A 14126-nucleotide genomic window follows, 5' to 3' on the forward strand; every position below is an offset into this window, starting at 1 on the left:
AGGGCATCATTTACATAGGGATAAATAAAACCAAAAATGATATTTTTCTATTAAAATGGTATATTATAAAAGTGCATGTCGACGGGCGGCGAGTAGTTCCGGGGGATCACTCGAGCTTACAAAACAGTCGTAATCGGTTCATTTTTGAAAATAGTTGTTTCAGGCCTAAACATGTAATTAGCGCGATGAACATTATTCTTTTATACATTTTGGAAACACTCCTTTAAAAATTAGATGTAACGAGATAAGAGTCTTAGCGCTCTGAAATATTTTTTCTTAAGCTAGAATGACCTCAGTCGCCGCCCGCCGGAGCGTCGCAATACGATTTTACTTTTATTTCATTAATTCACTATTTCATTACGACGCGGCCAAGTTAGTCATACAAATCACCAATCGTAGGTACTATTAGTATTTTTATAAAGATCTGTAATACCGAATTAGGCCGAAATGTTATCGACCAATATAATAAGGACCATGCTTCAACGGTTAAAGGTACTAGTGACAATTAAAATAACCTGAACCACAGTATCGAGAAAATGCAAACCGTGATACGTTAGAGATATGAGCATCTATATATTTTGGCTATCAGTTAACCTTACATGTTTTTGTATATTGTTTCACATTCCTATAGTACCTACTAATTTGTAACTTGAGACTACGATGGCATCGTTGTAATTTCATTTCACAAATACCAATCAATGGTTTCTTGTTCTAGGACAGCGTAAATAGCTGTGGTATTATTGTATAACTATTTGAATTATCGGTTACGTATGTAATTAATTACGATTCGACTACCAATTAATGCAATATGGCTTATAAATTTTGTTAACGCGTTGTCATTATTCGTGATTTTATGAGATTTCAATACCGTACTTACCATTTACTTGGCGATCATCACATTTTTATACTAAGAAGTACATTACTCTTATGAACAGACGTGCTCCTCAGTACGAATTCAATGGACAATGATATGTGGATTGCATTATATTTGTTCCCAGTTGACTGGGAATAACTGATAATTTATATTTGTGGAAACGCCTCCGAAACGGTTCATAAAATGGTAAAATGTATACCTAAATCAAAAAGATGCTTACAACTAGTTGAACTTTTACTGCTAAAACACGGCCCCTGTCGAGGCACTAGCTATTTACGTTTAAAATTACACATTGACTAATAATCCCATACAAAAAGTACAGCTTAGTTCACAAAACCTTTAGCAAAGTCACATCACATACCAACATTGACGTACGTAACGCGTTACACAAGCGCTCATTATCTTTGTGACCAGTCTATTAGTAGGCTTCTTCAAGCGGCCATCCGTCAGTCCATGTAGACTTTACGCTATTGGATTTAGTAAATACGGACAGCCACTTTTGAAATAACCCTATGTGGATTATCACAAACACAGTCTGTGCTCTATGTATAATACAATAATCGACATCACGCATTAGGCATGGAACTACTCCAATATAGGCAGTTCTTTATCTAATATCGTAACTTAAAAAACAAATTTCATGAAATTCTACTTAGAAATACCGGCACAAATCCCGCATCTCGAGACATATCGGGTTTACAGCAATGCGAAGCCTAGGGTACACAAAAACGTACACACATAAGATTACCTATTTATCAATGATTATCAAATTAATCTAAATATGTATAAGTCCATCTACACAAATCGAATCTCGTTAATAAACTGAGCGTGAAGACGGCTCGCACAATCCTTCACGTGCCAACCAGCGGCGGCCATCTTGTCCTGACGTGGCACTCAAAATGGCGGATACAATCTCGCCTCGTGATATTTGGTTCCTGCGCCCATCGCTCCTTACAGAGTCTTTGCCTTATCTAACAAATCGTTGATGAATTTCTGAAACAGAAACATAATTTTGTTATTTATTGATGCACGCAGTTACTAACTATTTCTACTTGTTAAAACCAGAAGAATGGGGAAAAACAAAGTTAAACTTTGGCAGTACATTCCAGTGTGCCTTTCAGGTTCTGATCAATTACATTATTGGGGAGAAAAAATGGCGACTGAACCAACCAATTAGAACTGGGGAATCAGGCACAGTTGTAATAAGCTTTTAGTTTTCTCCCCATCCTTACAAAATGTATGTAGAGTAGAGCATACCTTTACATCTTTTTGGGACTTCTTGGCATCAACTAGTAAATCCTGGAACAAAAACAAACCATTAGATAAATCAGTCAAGTCAGAAGAGCTAGTACGGGGCGCTATTAAGACGTGACAAAAGTTCTCCGTCGCGCTCGCTCTTGAGGCTGCGCGATGTGAGTGCGCGCGATGCAAAACTCTTGTCACGTCTTAAATGCGCCCCGTACTAGCCCTTCAGTTTCACAGTTGAGAAAGTCAAGATAAGTAGAGTTTCAGTATGGAATGCATTGCTGTGATTGGCTGAACCATCATTGAGAAGGTCTTAAGTTCATGCTTAGGTAGATTTACTCAAATGTGATCATGCAGTAACACGATGAATCTCATAAAGTGGTCCATCATTACCGCGAGATGGCGCCTCCGGTGGTCGTCGCTGTCCATGTCCAGCAGCTCGTCGATGTCCACCTCCACCTCCGTCGTGGGGTTCGAGCTGTCCTTCTGAAATACAACGCAGGGTTCATATATTATTCAGGGTGTAAATAAATACATAAGATAAGACAGACAAGGGTCAATTTATACTGAGACAAGGTGGATCGCATCGAAGCGTCTCTGTCTCTACTCTCTGTAACTATAAAGTGACCCTAAGGTTAAAAAAAATGTATGGGAGATAAAAAACTAAACTTATTGCTAGGGTATATTTTTTGGGCAAGTTGTTCAGTTTAATCAGTAGGTAAATTCATTTACATGAATTTTACACCTGTATATGTACGAAGAAAACTAAAGAATGTGATGGGTATCTAATCTCTGGTACGGCCAAGATAAAGGTTTATTCAGATGAGAGCGATATCGTTAACAGCATGTTTTATTGAATGACGCACAAATTAGTGTGTAAATCTTATCAGTGTTATTTTACAGTGATCCATTTGTCTTGATTATAGTTTCGGGGGACGCACAACGTACCTACAGGCAAGCATAGCGTGAGACGCTGAACGGCAAGCTGAACCGACCACCCCTTAGAGAGCAGGTAGCCGGTAGTGGCTGGATGAGAAAGCCCGAGGACAGATTTGTGAAAGGCCTATGTCCAGCAATGGACGATTACGGCTATCAATGATGATAGGTATGAGTGGTGAGACTGAGTATTATTTAATTCATCATCATCCGCTGCTGGACATAGGCCTCTCCCAAGGAGCGCCACAACACTCGGTCCTCGGCCTTCCTCATCCAGCCACTACCGGCTACCCGCCTAAAGTCGTCGCTCCAGCGGGCAGGAGGGCGTTCCACAATGTGTTTGCCTGTTCGTGATCTCCACTCGAGAACTCGTCTACCCCAACGGTTTTCGGTTCTTCGGCAGATATGACCAGCCTACTGCCAATTCAGCTTGCATATTTTGACAGCTATATCTGTAACCGGGGGAATAACGTTAGGAACACCCTGTATAACGTGGATACTCACAGGAGTCTCGTAGAGCTTCTGCAGCTCGTCGTAGAGCCACATCTCGACGGCGAGGCGCTTGCGGATCAGCGCCATCTGGTGGCTGCCGTACTTCGCCGTCAGGAACTTCTCGCGCCGCTCCTTCACCTGGAAATTACCACACAAATATTATTATGATTAAATTCTTAATGGCAGATAAATAAGTTATGTATTCTATAATACATTTCCAGATAACCCCGTCTCCCTCCTTACTCTTCTAGTTAAGAATCATCTTCAATTACCTAGGTTTACTTGTCTAGACTATTCGTAATAACTAAATAGAGGCAATAGATAGCTTATGATGACTATTTTTAATTTAAAACCTATGTTTTATATACCATGGACTAGACTGCTAAGATGTAAGTAGTAAGTACCTAGTAGTTTGTTTGTTTGCCTACAAGCTATCTACCTATAAGTAACTATAGCAGAACCAGCTTCTATCATAATCTAGGTAGGTAAATATGTATTTTAGATAAGCACAGCTCAAATAAGTATATTTCCAATATTTAGGTCAACAAATGGCGGCACATCCTGCAGCACATTGAATGGTAATCATTCCCGCGTCCCATAGCACAGCGATTGCCAATATCCTAGCTGGGATGAGGGCAAAAGCACTTAGCTAGTGGGATTATTACGTAGCTGATTATAACTTTAAATAGGTTTGACGATTGAGTTTTAATTGAATTTTATAATTACTATTGTAGTAATGGTATACTTAAAGTCGCATTATTTGTGGCAAATTTTGATTTTAGGAAGCCACAGTTTGTTACCTATTCCTAAAAGCTTCCAGGCATTAATTTACTATACATACCGGGAAATGGATTAGTTACTGGATTGTATAATGTGATAGAATCTAACTAGGAGTAAAAATTCAACCTTTACTACTGGTAGGTAGGTACTTACTAGTTATTATTCTGTCCTTATGTAAGTAAGTATAGGTTTTTCACATTGTTTTCAGTTTTCACATAGTACCTACCTAACCCATAAATGTAGGTACTTATTTAACTAAATGCTGTATCGGCAGTTTCGTAGCGTGATGTAGTACGAGTACAGTGCACACCTCGCTCTTATATGAATATGCATTTAACGTTACGTCAAAGCTGTTGTATTAATGTATTATGCATTCAATTTTATAGAGCAAGGATAATTTAGCATGGAGAATTCGTGTCTCCTTTGGGAATATTTTAGTCTCTGGAAGATATCAAAGGGTAGCCTACATACTGCCTGAAAACGTGCTGAAAACTGTGTTTGATATACTTCCTAGTGCTGAATAATAATAATGATCATGTAGGAGCACTGCACTCTGCTTTTCCGTCATGCTTCTATCAACCTACTTCCTTGGCTATGTTTTGAAACCGATCTTTTTACCGTGGCCACGACTGAAGACATTTATTTATAAGTAAGTAATAACACTATTTGAAGAGACCCATTATTTCGGGAGAATGGGACCGATTCGATAGATGGACTCGACTGATTCAACTGTCTAAAAGTGAACCTGTCATATTTAACTTCTATCACCTTTGGTGGGCAATTCAACATTATAACATACCTCTCCCTTGTCGCTAAAGTTGACATGCAGCCCCGACTTGGCCGGCGACCGCTCGGTGGGCGACAGCGCGGGGTGCGCGGGCAGGGGGGCCGCGCGGGGCGGCACGGGGGGCGCGGGGTACGCCGACACGCCGCACTCCATCCCGCACTCCGCTCCGCCTCCTCCTCTCTGGAACAATGGCGATTGTTGACGTTAACAGCTGATAACGTGATTACATAAAGTCATGTTGTAAGAAGGTTGTAAGGAGAATGAGAATCAAAATGATGGTGGTATAACTAGGTGGGTAGTGTAGGTGCCTGTACCTAATCCTTGTGAAGAATCGCTTGTGATCATCTAACGATGAAATACCAGTATTTAGACATAACACGAGAGATTTCAGCCAATTTGGTGGTCACCACTCAGGTCTTGGCTGTTTTGTAGCAATAGCTAGTAGGACGATACTATAAAAACATTACAGCACCTAGTTACCTACTTATTGCATGTTAAACAAAAGGGTGTATAGGTAGTATAAGTATGTTGTGTAAGCATTTATAAATTCTGAATTGGCTATTAAACCTAATTAATTCTTGAGTGACCTACTTCACGCAGGGAGCTCAGCTTTTATTAAACGACACGAGGAAAGCTCTTAGCGCAAAAGCTTTGAGGAAAGAATCTAGAACAAACCACATACCCGCATACCTACCTAACTATGTAGAGATTTCTGTAGGTCTAGTACAGGTTTGATAGATTGTCGAAAACTATAAAAGTTTCAGTCTTCTCGCATACAAAGTCGCGCCTCTAGCGGAAACTATCAAAGAAACTTTAGACAGATAATGTAGGTATGCAGGTGACAGAAGAAAATCAAAACTTTTTTCGTTACGTAAATTTCAAAACCCGTACTAGAGGCCCGGCCCGACATTACGCTTTGGTTTGCTTTTCTCGGCAATCTCGGTGTGTTATTGTTGTCGTATCGATTTGTTACAGACGGGTCAAGGAGGTCGGATTGGTATTATGCATGAGGATCGATCTATTCTGGAACATTTATTGTACAACTGTGGAACATAATGATTGCAGTGTTCTTTCAAGATTTTGAACTTTACAGGGACCTACCCAATAGTTTTAGTTAGCATAGAACACCGAGCTACTCATAGATACCTTATTGTACCTAAGATTGCTTTCCATTTAGTAATATGCCATTGCCATTTGACAACAACTAGAAAACTGGTAACACTTAATACCTAGTAGGAGGGGTAGGAATGTAGGTAGGTACTTAACGAGATAGAATAGAATAGAATAGAATAGAATATTTATTCAGAAAATACTTAATGCTAAATGTTATTTACAATAATAGGTCAACTCTTAATGCTAAAGGTAGTTTAAAATGCTGATCTGAACTAGGAAATAACAGAGTTTTTCCTGTATTTCAGATGGAAAAGCTCTAAATTAAACAATTTTAGAATCTAAATTAAATAATCTTTGAACAGAAAATATTAAGGTATCTTACTTTCTAAATGTTTTATGTTAGATTTATTATAAACAAGGCAATTTATGTTAGGTGTAGGTAATTATATAGGTTAAAAGTACATATTGTTTAGTTATACATTAATAATAATAAGTTAAATTAAACGGTAACAATTCTCACTTGACAATAGTTAATAAGTTCTCTGTATCTTCGTAGGACATCTCTTGTAGAGATTTCTGGAGAACGTTCTTACACTTGGTGTAAGTTAACGGGTAAAGGACCAATTTAGCATTTAACCTATTGTAAAGGATTGGTCCCAAGAACAAGTAAAACCTAGATGTTAACGCATGTTTGATTGTCTTTATTGTGCAAACTTTATCTACTCTCCTTTTGTTTGTTAATTCTGGGCTGTAGGGAAGTGCCGTGTGCTGCATTAATACTGTACTTGAAATAAATAACTGGCGGACTGTTAGTACTTTGCATGATTCATATAGAAGTTTCGTCGGATAACGGAAAGGGCGAAATGTTGAGACTTTAAGAACTGCTCTATGAGCTCTTTCGATCCTCAATAATAAGGTTTTAGCCGAGCCACCCCACGAAGTGATACAGTATGTTAATACTGATTGGCACAGCGCAAAGTAGACTTGTCTGATAATTTTGGAATCTGATATAAAACGAAGCTTTTTAAATACAAATATTAATTTACGAACTCTGCTGCTTAGAGCTTCTATATGTTGCTTGAAAGATAGAGTTTCGTCGATGATAATACCCAGATATTTAGTTATAAAGTGAGTAAGTAATCTATTTAAATAGGCGGTAGATAACTTTGATGGATTGTGCTGCAGTGAATGAGAACGAACCACATGCATCATCACTGTCTCACCACAACCTGTGGTGACACCTTGTTGATGGATTAGGCATCTACCACTTCTCTTGATGACTAACTGAGAGTAAAACTTAGGTAGGTAAGTACTTACTTAACTTAGATACCGGTGAAAAGAGAAACACGTATACATACCTAAGTATTTAAAGTAAGTACCTACGAAAGTACGCCTCACATGGTCCACATACAGTAGATAGAATAAGTAGAAATAAAGTATTTATCTAAGTATCTACCTGACCTGGTAGGTACGTGCGTGTTTTTTTAACGTTTGGTGATTCCATCAGCCGTGCGTAACCGCTTGATAGCCAAAAACACTTTTTATAACAATAAAAAGGCTTGACTCATGCCTTCATGATGCATTGTATTGTGCCGAGTCACCTCTTTTGTTAATCCGCCGAAGCAAGATGAATACTGTTTTTTACTCATCCATGTCTTCACAGGTGCCACTGCCAGTGGGTCCCTCTGGCTTACGAAAATTTTTGCATCGGACCGCCCGCTAAACCGCTTTACGCTAACCACGACACGATCACACGACTAGGTATATCTCGTTGTATTCAACGAACCGATCGCATGGTAGCTCTCATTCTTTCGTTCTGTCAACCTAGATTAACCATCCCGACTGCACCAGTCGGACAAAAGTCGTGCTCTCCACGTTAGAGGAACAGTACCTAATGTTTCTTTTGCTTGTTTTGTCGTCGATGCTGTCGGGCATCTCGTCCGAGTAAAATTGCATTGACGAAAGTTTAAAATAATGAAATCAGTCTAGCATTGGCTGATGGCTTTTGATTCTTTACCTCAGACTGAACCAAGACTGATTAAATATATTTTTGAACTTTCCGCATAACAATTTTACGTGGAATAAAGTTTAGTTTACTTCGCCTGGTCTAACTTTGACTAGACAGTTAACTGTCTGAATCTGCGATATTATTTATTAGTATTAGGCACCTACCTACCCTTTAGTTATACGAACGAGTCATTAAATCTACCAGTAAACATTAAACTTGTAAGTACAGTGCACACACGTTCCTTGTTTCCCGGAAGCCAAACAAACAGTGGGAAGATAATTCCCTTGATGTGGTAATGTGGCAGACTTGTTTATACTTCATGTGTAGGTACAGACACCTAGTACATCACCTACCTACGTAGGTACCACCGTGACAAGGCGATACGGTAATCTTGTTAGCTAATAGGTAGCTGTGCGAGGAAAGACTTATTGGAAATATTGGCGAAGACGGCGTGATAGGTGGTAACTTTTGCGTGTTTTAGTTAAGACAGAGACACTGATCAGTCCAGACCATATTAAGTTACAAGCTTATTAATTTATCTGTCTCCTTTAATAAGAAGTTTATTGCAGAGGTGTTCAGTAAATTGTATCGAAGTATAAAGGAAAGGTCTTGGTAAAACAAAATTCACTATCATATAACATACATAACACACCTCTAAATATACTCCTAAAATAATTTCACGTTGCTCGGCCCGAGCACTTCAGCTGAAGCCGAGGCTCGTTCCAAGTGGCTCCCGGGGGCATCGTGGTTTCATGGCACTGTTTATTAGGTAGGGGAGACCGGGGACAAAAGTAACAGCGGGTAGAAAGTAACAAAGACTCTGTGGACTTCCCCAATAGCCTTAACGTCCCAAGCTACAGCTGGTAGGCAGCATGCGATGCCCCCCGCGCATGATATCATTTTCCGCGCCCGTGCCGCGGTGCAAGCTTGTTTTAGTGAGTATTTCGTGATTTTACATACCAAAAGTAAGTTTTTTGGTGTTTATTCATTTAGTGTTTACGTAGAATTAAGATGCCAAGAACCATATGACTATTTGTTCATTGATTCATTATAAGATTGTCTGTAGTATGTCATAAATTGTTTTCGAATAACACGTGCTGTTTTAAAGTTATGTCGCCTGATATTTCAAAAATAGGGGTGGGTACAAAAGTAACAGCTCGCGGCAGGACAAAAGTAACGAATTACTTACGTAAGTTTGCCATGTCACATTATAAATTTTTATTTTTTGTTGTTTTGATTAGATATTTGTGTCATAATATTGTATATTATGGCACAAATAAAACAACTTCTTATCAGTTAGTCAGTTTAAATGATGGATCTCATTTACAGTTTATATTAAGATATTTTTTTTGTTTTGTCAATAAGTCATAAGTTTTTTTTAGTTTCGATAGTTTTTTAAGAAGTTTTCTTAACTAAATAGGTAATTTGATTGTTTTTTTTGTTCTTTCTTTTGAATCGTATTTATAACATTGGGCAGAATTTATGGGTTGTTACTTTCGACCCATGCCTTGTTACTTTCGTCCTGACAATGGGGTCGAAAGTAACGATTTCCCTTTTTTTTTTGAGGCCTTAGAAATGCTAAAATTCGAGATGTATTAAGTAAAGTAATAATGGATATTTGTAGACTATAGACGAAAGTTTTATGTGACTATATTTATTTTATCGTAAATGTTATTAATAACGAGAAATCAGACAGAAGATGCAAACTGTTACTTTTGTCCCCGGTCTCCCCTAAGTAGATGATAAACTTAATGCCACGTGTATGGTCAACGCTCTTTCATATCTTACCTAGTACCTACTTTGGTAGGTCGGTATAATTTAAGTAGCGATACTCGTATGGAATATAAACCAAGAACAGTTTAAAGTAGTCTAAGAGTTTACTTTAATTTTGAAATCCCACTATAACCATTAACATGACTTCTGTGTGCTTGTTTTTCATACTCACAAGTCTGATGCCTACATAAGCAGGTACCTATGAGATATCTTAATTATGTATCCAATTACCATGCCACAGAAGCTACTTAAATGACCTTTAGCATGCATCAAGGATTATCTTTCGTCCACCAGGAGATATCTAGAAGGTTTTTTTGTTAACATTTCTTGAGACAAAGGAAAGGAATGGCAGCGTGAGTCACGTAAGATGATGTGACCCAGATACGGGGCACTGGGGGGCACTGAGGGGCACGGGGGGGCACGAGAGACACTGGCTGACGAGAACATTAACCTTGGAATGATTGATCATGAGCGCTGGCGAACTTCTCATAAAAACAAAATTGATTCTGGCTGGAGAAAGTCGGCGAGGTGTAAAATGTCGTATAGGTACTTAGGTATACGTACTCAATCGTTTAAAGTAAGTAAGTACTTATCCAATCATAATAATATTGTGGTTAGTAGAAAATACGCAGTAGCTGCTATAAAACAACATGTAAGTAGATTAAATCTTAAACTTCTTTTCACTTTACAAAAGGAAATTTCGAAATTAGGAAAAGCTAATTAGTTAAATTATTTTTTGCCTAAAAACAATGGAAGTCAACAATCAATTTTGCAAAAATTAGACCACGGTTTCTATGAAGGGACGAGCAACATTAACAAGTTTACAAATAAAACGAAACAGCCTGTATATGGACGGAAGTCTCTCGAGCCAATAAAGAGTGATACCCAATCACCCAAACCCTCGGCTCGGTATCGGGTTCCAACAGTTTACTTTGCTCTCGCCTCGTGTTTGGTTCATTTATTTTTATTGTTGACTTTATATCCAGAGAATAAGCGTTTTTTGGGGGCATATAGGAATTAGGACATCGAATCGCATGTGTTGTTGCAAGCTGTTTCGAGAAAGAAAAAATAGAAGCGCTGACTAATGGCAATTCCGGATTAACGCAAATTTGGATTGGTGAGGCTGTAAAATATATTGTACAATAGAATATTATACTTATTATTATATAAAAGATAGGTAAATAAGTTATTGTAATCGTTCCATCTAGATGCGTGTAATATATCCTTGCTAAAAACAAGTCAATAGGAAATAGAAAACCTCAGAAGATGTTGCAACATCAAGTATCAAGTTATCCCACGGGGTGACTGACACGTCACGGTGGCCGGGCACCCCAGCCGCCGCCGACACCCCACACCGTAAAGACCTGTCTTCAGCAACCTGCGATCCTGTATGCTGATTACTGGCTACAGACCGCTAGCTCCCAGGGAAATGGACTCTAGGAATGCTTTTGTTTTGCCATCCAGGCGCTTCTCACACTGCTACGCATCACGCTGCATTTTGCGTGCAAGTGTGTCCGAACGTTGCTTGTAAGAATCTCCGTTTGTATAGAAAAGACGTGAAGCCCAACAGAAAACGCATCTACTTTGCGTTCATGCAAAAACATTACCCTCCTCCTTCGGCAGTCGGGTTAAAAATCAATTTTAACGCAACACGCTGCGAGATGCAGCAGGGCTGCTCTGCCTGCGTCAACTTATCAACGGAAATTCATTATTATAAGCAATGAGGGACACGTGATTTTCCACACATCTCATACAGTATAAATTTACGTAAAGGTCAAATTAATTTACGAGCATAAAAATAACCAAGTATTTCACTAGCGGACGCGAAGATGCAGTTGCTTCACCGCGACCTTCCCAAGTCGTAAATAAATAGTAAATAACACACGTAACTTCCTAAAACACTATAAATTACCGTCCACTACCACATTAGGAGCTAATCTATCCACACGCCATTCAACTGAAGACGAAGAATGTATGTCAAGTACGTACGGAATCATTTAACACCATATACATTTAAAAGCAAAGATAAGGTGGACTCGTTAGAGGGCCTAATAGCTAGTTGTTTTTTTGGCAACAACTTTCTCTATGCAAAACCAGACTGTTTAATCTATTATTCTCTAGATAAAGTCTACTAATTGATTGCTGAAAGTACTTAGGGACAGACAAAGGCGAGCTAGATCTGCCCTAGATACCAACAAAATATCATCGTAATTTGACCGCAAATTTAGAAAATGTAGTTCAACTTACTATGGAAGGAAATGACACAATTACCAACAATGATACTAACAAAAGCCATGACACTGCGAATGACTCACTCCAAATCTGTGTCAGTTAGGTACCTTCCTACTAAGTACCTATGTACCTCTACGTACAAAAAGAAAACAATTTAACTGTCATCTGATCATGATCGCGTAGAGAAGAGAGCGACATACATAACGGTACACGCGCTTCGAACTACACTACAGCCAAAGAAATATGAATACCCCTGCTTCGATCATATATATATTACCCGGTATATATATGATCGAAGATATCCCTGCTAAACGTATTTCAATGAGATTTACAAAATTCACGAGGCGTAACTACAGAAACATAGGGTCCTACTAAAAAAATACGGATGTGGAAGCTATTTATCAAGTCACCAATCTACATAATAAATAATAATAGTAAGAGAAGAAAACTCTATGTAAATTAGTTTAGGTTCAACAAATCCCAAAGTTAGCTAAGTACGATACGTACCTACATAATTTAAATAGGTATTATTGTACAGCAATTTTGACTTTTTTATCACGCATTAGTAGCTATGGGCGGTTTATTTCGGTAGTGCGCGGGGGAGGCCACGTGGGCAGTAGAAAGCTCGTGGTCTACTGCTGACGGCTATTAGCAGACTCATGATGGAGAAACCAGCACGCACGTGCTACACGCTCTGGGGGGTTACTCTACGAAATGCGAAGTTTCGGAGCACTCCAGCAGAGTCTCGAGAAAACTACACGAGACGCAGCGAATACGAGAGTGTAGGTAGAGGCCCTATTCTGCAAAGCTCGCCAGTATAGTTTTAATAGTGAATAGTTTTGTCGAGATCCGAGACAAAACCTCTCGTAAAGAGTATGGAGCGGGCTTAATAATATCTGTGTTACGACTAACGACTCTATCTCATTGCATAAAATGTGCCGATTGCATGAGAAATCTCCGAAATTTCGTATTTCATCAAGTTTGTTTAGCCCCAACCCTTCTCGGCTATCTATTCTATTATAGCAGTAGGTAGTCTAATCAAGGATACTTTGAGAACTAGGTATGTGAGTAGTATTAAAAGCTTATGCTCACGAGCTTCCCATTTCCACTAGCTGATCCGTGAAAAAATAGTGTAGTTACATTTCTATCAATTAAGCTTCAATTTCACAATAGTCAGTAAAATCGTAACCAGGGAAAGGTTCATCAATTATACGTCATCTCCATATAAAATTCTTGACAGATGTGTCAAAAGTCAACCATTCCTGGTTATGCTCTAACCGCCAATGCAGAAATTGGCACTAAACCTTTCATAATAATAATTAAGGCTCATGTCTTTTCGTAGTTTACAAACACTGGATTACAAGAATTGTTTATTAAATTTGAACGATCATTAGGTATATTGAATCGTATCATGGCATGGCGGGGCTAAGCAATATGTAAGCAGTGCGTGCTTGCATAACACCCATACATTAGTGTCACATAATATGAAAACACATAAATAAGCTTCCCATAAGAAAGTTACTACAAAAACTTATGCTTTTAGAACCGACTACTTAATGGCCCGATTTCCTTATTCATTCTTCTGTTTTCCAATAAGTTACGGCTGTTATACTGAGGAAGTATTATGTGAACCATGAAATAAGAATAAACACACGATTAACTACGTACTTAATATAAAGTAACAAACTTCTCAAAAAATCTCATTTTATGCAATTTTAAAAACCCTAATTTTTTTCCACATAGGTATTGCCTAATTCTTCAGAATATCCCTAATAGTTTTATTTTATTCTTTATGTTGGTTATGAAACTTATAAACGAGATTAGGTTACTTAAAGTCTGTTTAACGGTTCATCAACAGTCGACTGTCCCGCCAGTAGAACGATACG

The 14126-nt window shown here is 38.5% G+C and overlaps 1 protein-coding gene across 2 annotated transcripts in view; it reads right to left on the minus strand.

Annotated features, from left to right (window-relative positions):
- Nucleotides 1-37: 37 nt before the first annotated feature.
- The window catches only part of LOC105388995 (protein phosphatase 1 regulatory subunit 14B), a 24313-nt gene continuing 10224 nt past the window's right edge, over nucleotides 38-14126 (minus strand). For both annotated transcript variants that reach the window (XM_038119134.2, XM_038119135.2), the window contains exons 2-6: nucleotides 5127-5294; nucleotides 3560-3685; nucleotides 2513-2605; nucleotides 2132-2173; nucleotides 38-1867 (exon numbers count right to left, since the gene is read on the minus strand). In XM_038119134.2, coding sequence (XP_037975062.2) covers nucleotides 1826-1867; nucleotides 2132-2173; nucleotides 2513-2605; nucleotides 3560-3685; nucleotides 5127-5294 — 471 coding nt within the window. In that variant the 3' untranslated portion in view covers nucleotides 38-1825. The remainder of the gene's footprint in view (nucleotides 1868-2131; nucleotides 2174-2512; nucleotides 2606-3559; nucleotides 3686-5126; nucleotides 5295-14126) is intronic.

This window comes from Plutella xylostella, chromosome 12 (assembly GCF_932276165.1).
Source record: "Plutella xylostella chromosome 12, ilPluXylo3.1, whole genome shotgun sequence".
NCBI classification, from domain to species: domain Eukaryota; kingdom Metazoa; phylum Arthropoda; class Insecta; order Lepidoptera; family Plutellidae; genus Plutella; species Plutella xylostella.